This window comes from Microcaecilia unicolor, chromosome 4 (genome assembly GCF_901765095.1).
Source record: "Microcaecilia unicolor chromosome 4, aMicUni1.1, whole genome shotgun sequence".
NCBI classification, from domain to species: Eukaryota; Metazoa; Chordata; class Amphibia; order Gymnophiona; family Siphonopidae; genus Microcaecilia; species Microcaecilia unicolor.
In genome coordinates this window covers 97,994,362-98,013,219 of record NC_044034.1, presented here as the reverse complement: position 1 = coordinate 98,013,219, position 18,858 = coordinate 97,994,362, and the positions used below count along the sequence as shown (strand labels likewise).

Here is an 18,858-nt window from a genome sequence, read left to right as displayed (position 1 = left end):
ATGATAACTTTTCTCTACTTTAAATGGCTTTGCTCCCACATATTTATCAGATCTTGTGATTCTCTCACAACGTCATGTTGCCCTATTAGATAGATTAGGATACTGCAATAAGAAATCCAAAAGTGTTATTTATAGGTCTGTTTTTGATGGATTATTTTCCTTTCAGTCTGTGAAATGGTAGAACTCTTTACCTTTGAATATTAGAACACTAGGAGACATATTTTCAAAGCACTTAGCCTTCCAAAGCTCCAAAGGTTTCTATGGAACTTTGGAAGGCTAAGTGCTTTGAAAATATGCCTCTAAGTCAGACTAAACCATATCTTTTCCAATTATTTAATAAGCAATGTAATGCATTTTCAATTTTATTTAATTGTAAACTGCAGAGAGCTCCTTTTGGGATCTTGTACTTTATTTGTGTGTGTATGGAAATGTGACATTTAATAAGGTAAAGTAGGCACAGGAAATAAAGTAAATAGTATTTTAAAAAATTACACCAGCTTACAAACTCAAATTTCCTAATCAAGGAGTATTAGGGCTTGGGAAAAACTGAGGAATAACAAATAAAGAAAAGTTCTATCAACACATCTCAGCTATTGTTACTGAACCAGAACCTCCTAACCAAAACTCTTAAAAAAAAAAAAAAATCAAGCTGCTTGCACTGGGGTGCCAGGAAGCTCTTAACGTATACTGACTACGGGATGCCTTGGCCTCAGCACTAATAAAGCTGGATGTTGAACTCTACAAGCAACAAAGCAGCATTTTAAAAAGGGGCCAAATCAATACCAAGACAAGGTGAACATGGAATTCTTACTTGGGCCTTAATTTAGGAGCCTAGTGGTTAGAGCACCGTGCTGATAACCATGGAAGCCAGGTTCAAATCCTGCTGCTGATCTTTGTGATATTGGTAAGTCACTTAACCCTCCAGTGTCTCAGGTTCAGATTGTGGGACCTCTAGGCACAGGGAAATACCTATTGTATTTTCAAAAGAGAAAAACATCCAAAAAGTGACATAAATCTGCATTTGGACGTTTATCTCACAAAAACGTCCAAATCAGTATTTTCGAAACCTCTTTTTAGATGTTTTTCTCTGAAGTCCGTCAGAAAGACGTCTAAATCTCAAGGGGGTGTGCCAGGGGCATGTTCAAGGCAGGACTTGGGGGTCATTCCATGTCAAGTGGTCTGGTGGTCCCTGCGCGACCATCACGGATTTCAATGAAATTTTCTGTGAACATTCATACATGTCCCCAATAAACATTGGTAAAGTTTTAAGTTCGCCGATGCAATACTTGCTGAGATATAATAATCTGTTTGACCCCATACTGCAGCCTTCTATGGTATGACTCTGAGATTTCGGCAACTTTGAGACACTATCTCCGGCAATATTTTGTTGAGAGAAACAAAACTTGGCCATCTTGTACAACTTTTTGCGCTCTATTAAACAAAATAATAAAAAAAATCTTCATGAGCGATTTCCATGAAGAAAGCTTGAAGCAAACTTGGTCCGAAAAATTTGCGGCACGAAAAAATTGTGCAGTTTGGCTTTTTATATCTCTGGACTTAAAGGTGTGATAAACGTGAAACTTTGCACACAACAACTTATCAACACAAGGTTTTCAAATATAAAATTTCATTCTCCTAATATTTTCCATTAGTTCAAAAATTGAGTGTAAAGTTGATGATTTTTGCAAAAACGCCCAAAATAGGATATTTAGCCCACTTTTATATTAAAAAAAAGACCTTCTGGAAACTCTTTTATCATTTTCATTAGAAACAGCATGTTTCAAACCCCTTAAAAAAGTAGGGGTGGTTTTTCATCGCTGGCATATAAGGCCCTAGAAATAGGGACAACGTTGAGGATGTTGCTATCGCAACATCTAATTGCCTTTTCAGTCCTGCACATTAAGGCAACCTGGCTCATACCCAGGACACTTCCCCTTGCTGTTTTGTTTTTAAATACTTTTAGGCATGTATCCACTGAGAAGAGAGAGATGGTCATATCAGGCATGCAAGCACATTTAGAGACACACATTCATGCTGCTCTACAGACCAAATTGCTCTGCCCATTACAATAACAAAATAAATTTGAAAAGATCTTATCCTCTTCCCCTTTTTAAGTAGCTATTTGCTTATTTAAACACATACTCTGCCCATCTCAATTTCTAGGCGGATCACGTTTTAACTGACAAAACAGTTAGAAGACACTATAAGAAATTTCAAACACTAAAAGACCTCTATCCCTGCCCCTCGCCCCCACACCACCAAAACCAGAATCATTCTCAATTTACCAGAACAAAACTTAAATCCATACAATCAGGTGATCATCCTTACAAGCCGTCAAGACCTTTAACAGCTATCTCCTTGCCTGTCCCAAATCTGTCCCATTCCAAGTTTCATGATACTGAAACACTTGCTGATCCACAACACCAGTACTAAATTTTTACACATTGTGGGAGGTCCAGTTATTGCTTCAGAAACAAAATATTTGAAAAGAAAGCCAATAAGAATATTTGGGTAGAGACAATACCTTTAGTCCACCACCTTTACTCAATGAATTCATTGGTTCTCTTTTAAACATTTTTTTCTCTATATGACTTTTTTTTTTAATTTTGTGCAATCTAATAAAGTACTTCTTTTCAGTTTTGGGAACTAGACTCACCTGGTTGACTTTGCACTTAATTAAATTTTTCCACTTAATTAAACTTTCCAAGAAACCACTCATACTGGTATTTGACAGCATCCCTAACCAAACAAGGTAAATCTGTATGCAGCGTGGAAAGAACATAAGCAGCCAGATACAGAAACAAGCCTGGAACACAAAGGCAAGAGGATTTTTGAGAACTAGGCAGATAGATCACACCACCTAGTGGCCTGGTCTGTACAGTCCACTTTAGAGGTCATTTTAAAAGCCATTTACACATGTGTGACCATGTCTAAAGCCTCCAGAAACAAACAAACAAACAAAAAATGGTTTCAATGAATTCTGTTAGAGCAAACAATTTGTAATACAAGAGTCTAAACCCCATTCTGTTATGTGAAAAACAGATCTGCAGATTTTTCATGTCATGGGTCCATAAGCAGTCTGCCAAAGTTACATGTTTGAACTGTAATTTCGGAGGGGGAGGGGATAAGGAACAGAAAAATGCCCTCTAAGAAATACAGTAAGAATCCAGAAGTAGAGGGTGACACATGAGTCACACGTTTTGTGATGACAGCATTTTTTGAACTGCTTTGGCGTGATTGCATACAGTCTTGTGACCCTTGAGGCAGGTGGCCTTCTGCCAAAACACAGGTCTGTGTCAGGTCCTTTACTTTTGTGCCTAATAAAGAGTTTGTACTTGAATTCTCCCAACTTGAGAGTCATGCGTCACCCACTACTTCTCCTGGATCCTCACTTTTATTTTTTTCACATAACAGAATGACTAAAGTAGTGGACCTCAACGTTTTGGATCCACTACTTTAGTCATCTTTTCCCAAAGTCACATATAGAACAAAGGTTTATGTGCAGAAATGGCTTCATCCAAAATGCCTGTACAATGTGCAGGTTAGAATATAAAAAAGGAAGGAGAAACTTCAAACCTCAGAAATGCGTATAAAGTCAACAGTCAGGAGTGAGGGAACAAAAAAGAGGAAACCAAAGCTAACCCAAGTGATCAGGTCTTTATTGCCTCAAAAATCATGTAAGCCAATTGTTGAAAGGCTCGATACGGCCATGTTTCGGCAGGCGTGCCTTCCTGTTGGATGTGAAATGCTGCAAGCCCGATTCTGGGTGTTACCACTTGATATATCTCAGGCCAATGTGTACTATATTTGTACCAGTCCTCATTTCTTCACACTCTTGTTTATGCAGTCAATAAGATAAGGCTCCTGATAAAGGCATGCCTGGCGAAACACAGCCATGTTGAGCCTTTCGATAATTGACTTACATCATTTTTGAGACAAAGACCTGATTACTTGGATTAGCTTTGGTTTCATCTTTTTTGTTCCGGCAGGTTAGAATATACACATAGTCATTTCACACATATATGTGATGAGCAGAGACGTTCCCAGGAGGTTCCATAGAAGATAACATTGAAAAGAAAGAGCAGGATCTCCACTGGTTACAGCTTGTTGAAAATACGGCAATAAAACTCATTCATGGTGCACAAAAATAAGATCATGTTACACCTCTGCTACTGTCCTCTCACTGACATCCGGTCTCCTATCATTATCACCTATAAAATCTTGATTCTGGTCTTTAAGATACAGGCAATAGAGAATCCACAAAGCGAGGAGAACTCAAAGAAGACCCAGGGATACTTTGTAAAACAAACAGAAAAGTGGGCACTTTTCTGTTTGTTTTAACATACAGGCTACAGGGGACCCCCTCATTTCTTGCATGTCTAGCACCTCACTATGTCCTAGCTTGATCTCTCCACTCCTCCACTCAACTTTGCCTGTTTGTTCCTACTTTTCATGATATTGCACATGCTAGAATCAGGAATGCCATTTTCTCTATACAAGGCCCAGAGCTCTGGAACATCTTAGGTCTCAATCCTGCCTACAGTGGTCTAAGACTGATCTAAAGACCCATCTCTTCTTAGAGGCCTTCCACTGTCCATTTTTATCCCAGGCCTAAGCCTCTGCACCACTGACCTCCTCTTCCCCCCTCCACATCACCCCCTCCCAGCACCCCCTCCCCCTCTCACCTCAGGACCCCCCCCCCTCCCATTTCTGCCGGCCAGCACCTCCCTCCCTCTGTCTCTGTGGCCTCCGACAGCAAGGAGGACGTGTGCAGGTGCCCCAGCCCTTCGTACGTGGCAGCTGCTTTTTAAAAAGTTTTACCTCCTGCTCGTCCGGCAACACTGAAGTGCAGCAAGTACAGACGCCGCTTGTTTCAGCTGTTCCTCTGGTCCCGCCCTCATTTCCTGTTTGCAGAAGGGCGGGACCACAGGAACTGCAGAAACAGAAGCAAAACCACAACCTGTCTGAAGCGGCGTCTGTACTTGCTGGACTTCAGTATGGGTGGCCGAGCAGGAGGTAAAACGGGAGGCGCTGGCCAGTGGACACGGGAGGAGAGGGGTGGCGCGGACATCAGAGGAGACGTACGGGGGAGGGGGGGGCGGGACTGCTGAACTGGGAGGTGAAGACGTATCACGGTTTCCCAGGCAACAGTAACATCTCCTGACGTCAGGCAAACAGGCTTCTACTGCGGGAGAGTGACGTCAGGAGATGGTTACGAACGCAGTGAGAGAAATTGGAACGTTGCAGGAGCAAATTATTATATTAGATAGATAGATAGAACAACACATTGTAGCAGTGTACAACAGTTATTACAACCAACATCAAAGATCAAATGCCAAAGACACCTTTCATGTGCATTCTATTCATTTTTAATCCCCCCCCCCCCCCCCCCCCCGCCATTCCAGCTGGACATCAGGCGCTTGCTCCTGAAACTGTCTCCAAAGAGAATAAATGTGCTTTATTCAGGTTGATCACCTGCCCTTGGCTTGGTACATGGCTACATTCCATTTCTGTACTGTAGGGGGATTTGTGTCCACCCAGTGTTGTAATATTACTTTTTTCACTAGTACAAAACTAAAGAAGAAACTTGCTTTGAAATTCTGGGATTCCCTGCCTTTCAAGGTGTGCCTCAAGACCCAGAAGAACAGCTGTATATGACCACTCTGGCGAGATACACAAAACACATTCCAGCTTTTTAAATATTCCAATCCAAAAGCCCTGGAGCTTCAGGCATTCTAAGAAAAGCTCTACTAAAGTGCTCCAACAAGATTTACACTTCACCATACACCTAGTTATATAAGCATTGTGAAGAATTTTAAACTGAATTTCATGGAAGCCCACGTGAGGGGTAACTTGAAACGCTGTAGCAAAACAGGAGCCCGTCGCCTCCTCCTCAAACTGTAAACTCTAGGAAGCAGCTAATTGCATGAAAAATTGTGTTGGCCTCTGTTCCCTCCCTAAGTTATACCTTATTGCCAATCTATTATTACATGCAGGTATATGTAAGAAGATACTATCTAAAGTAGTGAAGGCAGAATACAGAGTGTTTGAGCGTTGCAAAGCAAAACAGTAGTGCCGTAATTGAAGGTAGATCCTATTCCACTTTGCAAGTAGAAAATGAGGGAAAGCTGCCCACCCCCAGAGCTGTTACCTGCCAATGTATCTACAACCCCCTGTAGCCAGCTACCAAAGGGAGATGTACTCTGAAGGTAAAATTATGTATAATCATACCTGATAATTTTCTTTCCATTAATCATAGCTGATCAATCCATAGACTGGTGGGTTGTGTCCATCTACCAGCAGGTGGAGATAGAGAGCAAACTTTTGCCTCCCTATATGTGGTCATGTGCTGCCGGAAACTCCTCAGTATGTCGATATCAAAGCTCCATCCGCAGGACTCAGAGAATTACACCCACGAAGGGACACTCTGCCCAGCTCACCACCGCCGAAACGGGGGAGGGGAATTAACCCAGCTCATCCCCACACAAGTGGGGGAGGGGAATCCGTCCAGCTCATCCCCGCGGAGCGGGGGAGGGACACCACACCCGCCGATGCGGGGGGATCTGGCTTATCCTGCAACCGCAACCGCGGGAGGAGCTGACTGACCCTAACACCGCCGAAGCGGGAGGGGTACAAAGCTGCCCTACAGCCGCACGAAGCGGGAGGGAGTGCCGGCAGAATTTTAAGTCTCAATCCAGCCCCGTAAAACGGAGGGGAGAGGAATGCAGCAGCTCACTGTAACACAAACTCGTCTCAACTCTTGAAGAATCCAAGTGAAAAAACTTGAACACGAAGTCTTTCTGAAGTAACTGAAGACTAAACTTGAACCTGAAATGCAACCAGAATAAAAACAGTACAGATATCTGGGAGGGGCTATGGATTGATCAGCTATGATTAATGGAAAGAAAATTATCAGGTATGATTATACATAATTTTACCTTCCATATCATCAAGCTGATCAATCCATAGACTGGTGGGATGTACCGAAGCAGTACTCACCCAGGGCGGGACATTGAAATCCCTGACCTCAACACTGAAGCTCCAAACCGGGCCTCCGCCCGTGCAGCCACAGTCAAACAGTAATGCTTGGAGAATGTATGAGCCGAAGCCCAAGTTGCCGCCTTGCATATCTCTTCCAAGGAGACGGACCCGGCCTCTGCCATCGAGGCCGCCTGAGCTCTTGTGGAGTGAGCCTTCAGCTGGATAGGCGGCACCTTCCCCGCGGCCACATAAGCCGCTGCAATGGCTTCCTTGACCCATCTTGCCACTGTAGGCTTAGCAGCCTGCAGACCCCTACGAGAACCTGCAAACAGGACAAACAGATGATCTGACTTCCGGAAATCATTGGTCACTTCCAAGTATCTGATGATGACTCGTCTCACATCCAGATATTTAAGAGCAGAGTACTCCTCTGGGTAGTCCTCCCTACGAAAGGAAGGGAGACAGAGCTGCTGATTCACATGGAAGCGAGAAACAATCTTGGGCAGGAAGGAAGGCACTGTGCGAATAGTCACTCCTGCCTCAGTGAACTGCAGAAAAGGCTCTCGACAAGAGAGCGCCTGGAGCTCGGAAACTCTTCTGGCTGAAGTGATAGCCATCAAAAAGACTGCTTTCAACGTCAGGTCTTTCAGAGATGCCCTCGACAAGGGTTCAAAAGGCGGCTTCTGCAATGCTCTTAGCACCAGGTTGAGATTCCACGCAGGCACCACTGAGTGCAGAGGAGGGCGCAGGTGATTAACTCCCCTGAGAAAGCGCACCACATCTGGCTGCGAAGCCAGGGAAACACCCTTCAGGCGGCCCCTGAAGCAAGCCAGAGCCGCTACCTGGACTCTAAGGGAACTGAGCGACAGGCCTTTCTCCAGACCTTCTTGCAGGAACGCCAACACTGAAGAAATTGGAGCAGTGAAGGGAGAAAGTGAGCCTGCTTCACACCACGCTGCAAAGATACGCCAAACCCTGGCGTAAGCAGTAGAAGTAGAGCGCTTCCTCGCTCTCAGCATAGTGGCGATGACCTTGTCTGAGAAGCCCTTCTTCCTCAGACGCTGCCGCTCAATAGCCAGGCCGTAAGACCAAAGGGGGAGGGATCCTCCATCACCACGGGACCCTGATGTAACAGGCCCTGCTCCACTGGCAGCCGCAGAGGATCGTCGACTGAGAGCCTGATCAAGTCCGCATACCAGGGACGTCTGGGCCAATCCGGACCCACCAGGATTACCCTGCCGGGATGCTTTGCCACCCGGTCTAGCACCCTGCCCAACATGGGCCAGGGCGGGAACACATAGAGAAGCTCTTGTGTCGGCCACTGTTGGAGAAGAGCATCTACTCCCAGGGAACGAGGGTCCCGTCCTCTGCTGAAAAAGCGCGGCACTTGGCAATTGGCCGATGACGCCATCAGATCTAGGCTCGGCTGGCCCCAGCGCTTCGTGATGTCCAAGAACGCCTGAGCAGATAGCTGCCACTCTCCGGGCTCCAAGGTATGGCGACTGAGAAAGTCCGCCTTGACATTCATGACTCCGGCAATGTGGGCCGCTGAAAGCTGCTCCAGGTTCGCTTCCGCCCACCGGCAAAGATTCATAGCCTCCTTGGCTAGAGGGGCGCTCTTGGTACCTCCCTGGCGGTTGACATAGGCCACAGCCGTGGCATTGTCCGACATGACCCGTACAGGCTTCCACACCAGTACCGGGATGAACTCCAAAAGCGCCAACCGAATGGCTGAGTTCCAGGAGGTTGATAGACCACTTTGCCTCTGCAGGAGACCAGAGCCCCTGCGCTGTCCTTCCCAAGCAGTGGGCTCCCCAGCCCGACAACGAGGCGTCCGTCGTGACGACAATCCACTCTGGGGTCACCAGAGGCATTCCCGCAGACAACTTGTCTGTCTGCATCCACCAGCTCAGTGCCTTGCGCACTGCTGGGTCCAGGGGAAGGCGCACAGCATAATCCTCCGACATCGGAGTCCAGCGCTGCAACAAAGAGTGTTGAAGTGGTCTCATATGAGCCCTGGCCCAGGGCACTACTTCCATCGTGGCCGTCATAGAGCCCAACAGCTGCACATAGTCCCAAGCCCGAAGAGGAGAGGCTACTAGGAACTGGTCCACCTGAGCCTGAAGTTTGACAATCCGATTGTCTGGCAGGAACACTCTGCCCACTTGGGTGTCGAATTGAACTCCCAGGTACTCCAGGGACTGAGTCGGGCGCAGCTGGCTCTTCTCCCAGTTGATGATCCATCCCAGGGAGCTCAAAAGAGCAACTACCCGGTCCACAGCTTTGCCGCACTCTGCATAAGAGGGGGCTCGGATCAACCAGTCGTCCAGATAAGGATGGACTTGTACCCCTTCCTTTCGTAGGAAGGCCGCGATGACCACCATTACTTTGGAAAAGGTCCGCGGAGCAGTAGCCAACCCGAATGGGAGGGCTCTGAACTGGAAGTGTCGTCCCAGGACTGCAAAACGCAGAAAGCGTTGATGAGGAGGCCAGATGGGAATATGCAGGTACGCTTCCTTGATGTCCAAGGATGCCAGGAACTCTCCTGCCTTCACTGCCGCTATAACAGAGCGGAGAGTCTCCATGCGAAAGTGCCGCACTTTCAAGGCCCGATTGACCCCTTTGAGGTCGAGGATAGGCCGGACAGAACCTCCTTTCTTTGGTACCACAAAGTAAATGGAGTAACGTCCCTTGCCAAGCTGACTTTCTGGCACCGGAACGACCGCGCCCAGGCGGATCAGATTGTCCAAGGTCTGCTGTACTGCCACAGCTTTGACCGGAGATTAGCAGGGAGAGAGTACGAACCCATCTTTTAAGGGTCGGCAGAACTCTAGCTTGTAGCCGTCTCTGATGACTTCCAGCACCCACGCGTCTGAAGTTATTGTGGTCCACTCGCCCAGAAACAAGGACAGTCGTCCTCCAATCTGCACTGGGGCGTGGACCAAGGCCCCGTCATTGGGTACGAGACCCTGGGGGAGGACCGGAGGAAGCACCTCCGGGACGGCGGTCTCTGCGAAAGGAATGCTGCTTGGGGGAGAAAGTCCTCTTAAAGGAAGAGGGGGCAGAGTAACCCGACTTGCCCGGGCGATACCGACGGGCTTCCTGCAACCGTCCTCTGAAGGTACCGGGACGAGTACTAGCTCGAGCCCTGACCTCTGGTAACTTCTTGCCCTTAGACGTGCCGAGATCGGTCACGATTTTGTCCAGCTCGACCCCAAAGAGCAGCTTGCCTTTAAAAGGCAACCTAGCCAGGCGGGATTTAGAGGTGTGGTCAGCCGACCAATGTTTCAGCCAAAGCCACCGCCGCGCAGAGATTGTCTGAGCCATGCCTTTCGCTGAGGCCCTCAAGACATCATACAGCAAGTCTGCCAAATAGGCTAAGCCCGATTCCAGGGCCGGCCAATCAGCCCTCAAGGAATGATCCGAGGGGGAAGCCCGCTGCACCATAGTCAGGCACGCCCTGGCCACATAGGAGCCGCAAACTGAGGCCTGCAAACTTAAAGCAGCCGCCTCAAAGGACGACCTTAAGGCCGCCTCCAATCTTCTGTCTTGGGCGTCCTTTAGGGCCGTGCCACCTTCCACCGGCAACGCCGTTTTCTTAGTCACCGCAGTGATTAAAGAATCCACGGTAGGCCACAGATAGGCCTCACGTTCACTCACAGCCAAAGGATAGAGGCGGGACATAGCCCTAGCCACTTTAAGGCTCGCTTCTGGGACATCCCACTGAGCCGAAATTAAGGTGTGCATGGCATCATGCACGTGGAAGGTTCTAGGCGGGCGCTTCGTCCCCAGCATAATGGCAGAGCCAACAGGGGCTGAAGGAGAGACGTCCTCCGGAGAGGAAATCTTCAAAGTGTCCATGGCCTGTACCAACAGGTTGGGCAAATCCTCTGGGCTAAAGAGCCGCGCTGCAGAGGGGTCATCCGCTCCATGCGAGCGGGGATCCGTCTCCTCCAAGGAATCCGCAAAGGACCGTTGGGAGACCTCAGACACGCTGCCCTCATCTACATCGGAGGAGACAAATTCCTCCAAGGCCTGGGAATCAACCCGAGGGCGTTTGCCTCTGGGAACCTCAACCTCTTTTCCAGACGAGGGAGCAGGGGCAGCGTTGTGCATGAGGAAGGCCTGATGCAGCAGCAAAACAAACTCGGGGGAGAAACCCCCCAGACTGTGCACTTCCGCAGCCTGGGCAACAGCCCTAGACGCACCCTCAACCGGCGCTCGCAAGAGCGGGGGAGAGACATGCTGCGCATCCAAAATGGCGTCCGGCGTGACACTCCGCGAAGGAGCCGCGCGGGAAGAACGGCTCTTAACTTTAGCCGCTTTTGTGCCGTCGCCCAAATTAAGGGCGTTCATGGCATTAATGTCTCCAACCTCAAGGGCGGCCCAAGAAGAAGCCGTCCGAGCCGCGTGGCCGGCCAAGATGGCGGAGGCGAGGAGCGGGGGATGGGCGTTTATGGCGGGAAAAACCGCCACGCCGGAGGAAGGACCGGGACATACATCGGTCACGAAACTGTCACCCGACAAGGGCGAATCAGGCTTTAAGACCCCCGCATCCCCTCTAGAAGCGCTCAAGCGATCCGGGGAGCGACCCTTTGCGCCCTCGCCCTCTCCGACGCCATATGCCACGAGGAGAAGAATCGGGGAACCCCCTGCCCGCTATAAAAAGGTAAAAATTACCTGCTGTCCGCTCCGAGCTGTAACGACCTGGTGTCCCAGTGAGTAGCTGCAATAGACGCTTAAATAAACGTCGAAATAAACGCCTTTAAGGACGTTCAAAATTTTTTTTTTTTTTAACGGAGCCAGCGGGAGGGGGGAGAAAAGGAGGGACCTGGCACCACCAGGTTTGCACTTGCTCAAAAGAGCCCTCAACCCCAGGCACTCAACAAAACCTAAAAATTAGGCTTGGAGGCCTAGCCAGAGCTGCTGCTGTGTGTGACCACCACCTGCTGAGATAGAGAACATACTGAGGAGTTTCCGGCAGCACATGACCACATATAGGGAGGCAAAAGTTTGCTCTCTATCTCCACCTGCTGGTAGATGGACACAACCCACCAGTCTATGGATTGATCAGCTTGATGATATGGAAGTGTGGATTACTCACAAATTCCAGAAAGGGGGAAGGACCCTGCACCCCCCCCCCCCCCAACCTGCACCTCCACCATTCTCAGGCCTTTTTCAAAGGGTGCAGCAAGGGGGGAAGTTGGACAACAAGTCCTCTAGAATGAAGTGCGTTAAATACCAAAGTTGGCGAGACACTGTCCATCCAAACATAGAGGCATATTTATAGACTCCCGTATGTATTTCATGGAGCCAACGTAGTAACGCTGCCATGTTGTAGAGCCACAGCCACAGATCAGGCAGACAACTTTCCCACGTAACCTATGCCTAATAAGTTTGTTGTAGCCAATTTGTGTTTTCTGAGCCTTCCAAATAAGAGGTCATTATCCCCCAATACACTAATTCATCTTTCTGCGTGATCCAAAGGGATGTCATTTGGAGAAGATATAACTTAGGCAAGACAACCATCTTACTCAGTGCCACCCTTTCCATAATAGAGGAAGGTAGGTAGGTCACGCCATCTGTGTCAAAGGGCCTTTATGGAATCCAACTTATTCCTCACTTTTTTTTTTATACACCACTGCCATATTTAAGTTGCAGTACACTCCTAGGTAATTGCAAGGTACCCCCTGACCATGCTAGGGGGAAGGAGGGCTCTCGCTAACAGTTGCAATGGGCAGGTACCACCAGGGCCTCAGATTTCTCAAAGTTTATTTTAAGCCCCGAAAAAGCTCCAAACTGCACACTTAAGTAATTCCCTTATTTATTTGTCCCGTCTGTCTTGATTAGATTGTAAGCTCTGCCAAGCACAAACTGTCTCTTACATGTTCAAATGTATAGCGCTGTGTATGTCTAGTAGCGCTATAGAAATAGTAAGATGCTAGAAAGATATGACGTCTTTAAAAAATAATATTATAAATGGGAATCAGGACTGAGAAAAAAAAATAATCTCATGCTAGCTAGATTGTTAATGATGTAGTGTGAATTAAGAACTTGAAGAAGAAAGGATCATTTTTCTTTCTTGGGGTTTGAAAAGAGCTTGGTTCTAGGTTCTAGGTTCTAGTGCACTTGTTCTCAAACCTGCTCCTGGAGGCACCCCAGTCAGTCAGGTTTTCAGGATATCCACAATGAATATTCATGATAGATTTGCATGCAGTGGAGGCAGTGCATGCGAATCTCTCTCATTCATTCATTTATTTATTAACCACCTTTATCAAGAGATTCACCCAAGGCAGTGTACAGCAGGAACAGGTTAACATTAAAAAAAAAAGCTTATAATTTTGTTTACAGCATAACAGTAAAATAACCAAGAATAAACTAAGGTGGTTGTTTACTAAAGCTTAGCTTGAGTTATATGTAGCAGGGCCCATAGGAATAAAATAGGCCCTGCTGCAGATAACTCGAGCTAAGCTTTAGTAAATAGGGGGGTAAATACAATAAATGAGGTAAATTTGAAAACAAATTGAAACCTAATAATAGAGCTACCGTGAAACAGTATAAAAAATATATACATATTTAACATAATATATTTATAGCTGAGGAACCAACAGCAGATAAATGATGGAAACAAGATGTGTGGTAGAGAGTCAGTTGGGATAATTTGATGGTTGACTAACTCAAAGCAAGTTCTTTGTATAGTTAAGCAAAGGAACTGATCTAATTTACACTGGGTGTAGCAAGTTAATCCAGGTGCAGAATGAATGATAGTCAGTCACTCTATGTATTAAAGGCTTGGGAGAAGAGCCAAGCATTCAACTGCTTCCTGAAGTAGAGATAGTCTTGAGTTACACGTAGCCCTTGAGAGTAAATTCCAGAACGTGGGGGCTACTCCTGAGAAGGCTCACTGGCAGGCATCACATTGTACAATTTTTTTTGACGAGGGTACAGATAGTGATGATCCCTGAGAGGACCTTAGAGGTCTCAAAGGTGTGTAAAGGAATAACTTATTCATTAAGTACTCTGGCCCATTTTGTCTGAGGACCATGAAAATCAAATACAATTTTTAATTTAGCCCTGTAAGATACTGGTAGCCAGTGAAGCTTTCGCAGGAAAAGTGTGATGCGGTCACACCACTTGCAGCCTTCTATCCGTCGTGCTGCAGCATTCTGAATTAGCTGGAGCTGGTACAAACTTTCTGGTTTGGCCAGTGCACAGGGCATTACAGTAGTCTATTTGTGATGTTATCATGGCATGGACCACTGTGGTCAGACTCTTTTCAATATATGAATATTCATTGTGGGTATCCTGAAAACCTGACTGGCTGGGGTGCCTCCAGGACCGATTTGGGAACCACTGCTCTAGTGTTTTTGCATATATGTAACTAACACACATCTATTATTATAGCTGTCAGTAACCATTTCATTATTGCCCTTTGCTCGTAGCGAGGCAAAGCTCCTTTAATCCTATACTGGTCTTGGGACAAGCTCTCAGGGGGAATAACATCAGGAATAACATCACTAAGCAACACTGGCAATAGACTAATACCACTAACAAACAGGGAATGGTAGACAGAATAAAACCATTTTTAGACTCATGTCAATTCCAACTAGCTTTGACAGGTCAGTATCCTTGACACAATTGGACTACTGCAATATAGTTTTGCTTGGCCTTCCAGATCACCAGCTTCGCAAACTCCAGATTGTGCAGAATGAAGTGGCTAAATTGATTTTTGGAGCTAAACCAACAGATCATGCTTCTCCATTCCTTAAAAAGTTGCACTGGCTTCTTATAAAAGTTAGAATAGAGTTCAAACTTTTATCATTCATTCATAAAATTTTGTATGGCTGAGCTCTGGATTACCTCTGTTCATCTGTATTCCTCAATTAAATCTCTACATTCATCTCAGGAAATTTACTTAAGAATTCCTTCTAACTCATTGTGTCGGAAAACAACTACTAGACTGAGATCTACAGTAGGCTGAGGACCAAAACTACAGAATAAGCTTCTACGAACCCTTAGAGAAATAAACATTCTATTTTCAGACGATATTTGAAAACATATTATTTGACCAGTATTTCCCTATATTTCAAATTGTCTATTGGGACTATTGCCACATATATAAAATTCTTCTACAGAATCTCAAGAAATACTTCCAACAATGAACTATAGATACTTTACCCTTATTACTATAGGATGATATTAAAAATCACATAGAGGAGGAAAGGACCTCAAACTGCCCAGATGCTTTCAACCAATTTCTTCAAAGCACTCACCGGGCTATTGTTCATCATTGGCCAAAAACCTCCTCAAAAACATTTCTGCTTTTTTTTTTTTTTTACTGTTTTTTGTCTGCTTTTAATGCTTCAAAAACCTTTTATACAAAAGTCAACTTATAAATATATGAAAATGGTTAAGGTAACTTAGCTTCTTAAACTGGTCAGGCTGCTGAACATCCGATACCATAACTCCCAACGGGGACCCGTTTCGTCCACCAACTTTCTCAAGGGAAGTGTCACAGGCGTCTTAACAGCCCACCTTGGGACTATTGCCCATTTCCTTCCATTTCTTATTGTGATTTGCCTTGACCCTCCTTTTGAGTGGATTAGGATGAGGTGAGGAAACAGTGATAGATGAGAGAGCTGCAGGAGTGGAAGCTAGAGCAGTATATAGAAGGGATCTCATAATATGCCCATGATAGCAGAAAATAAAGAGCAATAGTTCCCTATGTCAGAGCCTAGTGATGCTTCACCCCATCATTTCTGGCAGTATTACTGCACTGAAATGTGTTAGCATCAGTTCAAGCACAAGGATAAATCAAGTGTAGGAAGAGAGAGCCAAAAAAGCAGAGATGGAATGTCATTTTGGAATACCCATGGGTTTTTTTTTACCTCTCAATTCCTTTTCAGGCCTGACTGCAATTACCATTTTACATTTCAGTTTAAAGGCTTTCAGCAGTATCTGTTCTACACCACAGATCAGATAATACCTAGCTCACAAAATCCAATGAACTCGAAGAAAAAAAAAATTCTACACATCTGACAGGAAACCATGAACCAGGAAAAATGTTCCCGTCAGAGCCCTTGTGTTTCCTCCCCTCAATGTCCTGAAAATCTAGCGTGGATAGGATATCAAACAGAAAAGTTTATGACACCCCCACAGAACTGTCCTTCTCTTTGGATACTAGTCTAGTCTAAAGAAGAGCCATAAGGATTTAGGAAAGATAAGGTGGAACTACAGAACTTGCAATAAATAACTGAATTAAGCAGATATATGTTCTTACTAAGCCCTTATTTATTTTTCTGTTTATATATTTACAGAAACGATATACTGCATATGCCAGGGACTGGCTTCTAAGTGGTTTACATAAACAATTACATTTTTTCCTACTCTCACTTACCTACCTGTTATTCTTGTACATTAAATTGTAACAATATGCTGAACCTCTTATTCTGTTAATGGTGATGCCATTGCTATGTAATGTAAGCCACATTGAGCCTGCAAGTAAGTGGGAAAATGTGGGATACTAATGCAGCAAATAAATAAATAAATAAATTAGCCACCAGGAAAAGAGAGGAGGTAGACATGAGCAAGGTTGGCGAAGCTGAAGAGAGACGTTTTTAAAGCTGCTTTAAACCTAACATAAGAGGATTCAAACTGGAAATGAGTGGGCAAACTGTTCCAAAGCTTTGGAGCAGAATAGCTGATTGCAGAGGCATGAATGGAATCCAGGTGGATAACAGAAGGGGGACAGAGCTGAAAAAGACCAGAAGACGTTGAACAAAGTCAACAGGAGCGCCCAAGGGTGATGCTGGGATAAAGCCAAGTACTTATCATTTGAACTGGCCATTCTTAGAAACAGGATACTGAGCTTGATGGCCCTTAAGTCTGACCCAATATGGAAAATATTTATGTTTTTATGAAAAATTAACATCCCCACCCTATCGGAGTAACATAGTAGATGATGACACATAAAGACCTATACGGTCCATCGCATAAAGTATGAAGTGAACTACATATGTATCCTTGATCACGATTTGTTCTGGTCATTTTCAGGGAATAGACCGTAGAAGTCTGCCCAGCACAGACCTTGTTCTCCAGCAACGAAGCTCAATCTGTACAGTCACAATCAAGGCACAGACTGCAGAAGTCTGCCCAGCACTGGCTTTGCTTCTCAATTACTGGGGTTGCCACCTAATCCCCGCTAAGGTTGTTTGGTTCCAAGCTTTCTATACAGGATTCCTTTGAGTTCATCCCATGGTTTTCATCTCCACCACCTCCCATGGGAGGGCATTCCAAGTATCTACCACCCTCTCTGTGAAAAAATACTTCCTGACATTATTCCTGAGTTGGCCACCCTGCAACCTCAATTCATGTCCTCCAGTTCTATCACCTTTCCATCTCTGGAAAATGTTTGTTTGTAGATTTATACCATTTAAATATTTGAATATCTGTACCATATCCCCACTGTGTCTCCTTTCCTCCAGAGTACACACGTTCAGATTCTTAAATCTCTCATCAGTCTTGTGACATAAACCCCATATCATTATCAGCTTGGACAGTGCGTCTTGGCACGCACTACAGGTCTCTTCATTACTCCAACTACCTAGTTTGATTTTGCAGAGGGGAGGGTGTCATTTTGTCTGTCAACCCTCTCCGATCTATGGAATGCATCACCCTAAACCAAATAGGAACTGCATTTCTTTCATTTATAGGTAGGTTGTCACATATACACAGTGGCCTAGTGGTTAGGGTGGTGGACTTTGGTCCTGGGGAACTGAGGAACAGAGTTCAATTCCCACTTCAGGCACAGGCAGCTCCTTGTGACTCTGGGCAAGTCACTTAACCCTCCATTGCCCCATGTAAGCCGCATTGAGCCTGCCATGAGTGGGAAAGCGCGGGGTACAAATGTAACAAAAAAAAAAAATGTATTGTGCTGGAGCATTTCACTTTTCACAAACTGGACTATAGCCCTTTATTAACTATTACTGGGTAGTCACAAGCTCTTGACAGGCTTATGAGAGAGGAAGTGGCAAATCAAACAAGAAAAGATCTTGTCTTCATAAAGTGGTGTGTTCACTGCTAACTAGAAGCTGCTGACACAAATACCAGGTAACCAATACTCACTTCCTTCTTGCCTCTCTCCATTTTGCGATTTCTTCTGGTGTGTCCAGTTTTATCCTCTTTGCTCCAGGAAAATGCATCTAGCAGAATAAAATTGCAATGGATTACCTATGCAACTTTTTACTGAGCGTTTCACTTCTCCCCGATTTTCTAGCGCATTCTTCAGTGGTAGGCTGCCTGGACATGTTTTGTCTCTTTTGTTGCTCAATTTTACTATGCTCCTGTAAACCTAAAGCCTATAAATAAAATACATACACTGAAAGAAGACATAGCTGTCTGTTGTAATTGGGTAATAAAACTAGTTCCTCACAGTACTGCTAGTGATTCCTGCCTATTAGAGCACTTATTTTATATTACATTCACTGAAGTCCAGGAACTTCTATTTAATTCCCACTCCCCCATTCCACCTCACGCTCCTCTTTTTGCCATTACTCTGTTTCAATGTATCCCACAGCCTGTGGCTATCCATGGCTCAACAGCCCCTGCTTGCTACCTTTGGTCTCTGCCATCTACCCACAGCCTGCTTCAGCTATGCATTCCACATTATTGCTGCTTCATGCCAATGATATCCCATGTTTGAGCAGACCATATGCACCCAGTGCACAGGGGATGGACAGGTTTAGAGGTTTTTTTTAATATATACATCTTACTTTGACAGCTTAATGCTTTTCACTCAGACTTCCATAAAAAGAAAAAAAGATGGCCAGAAGGTAGAGAATGACATGGGGACAAAGTTTGCACCCGTCCCAGTGGATT

At 45.5% G+C, this 18,858-nt stretch overlaps 1 protein-coding gene across 1 annotated transcript in view; it reads right to left on the bottom strand.

The window, feature by feature from the left end:
• NUFIP1 (nuclear FMR1 interacting protein 1) overlaps positions 1 to 18,858 on the bottom strand; it is a 93,069-nt gene that overhangs the window by 64,956 nt on the left and 9,255 nt on the right. The window contains exon 5 of the mRNA XM_030200523.1: positions 18,106 to 18,182. Coding sequence (XP_030056383.1) covers positions 18,106 to 18,182 — 77 coding nt within the window. The remainder of the gene's footprint in view (positions 1 to 18,105; positions 18,183 to 18,858) is intronic.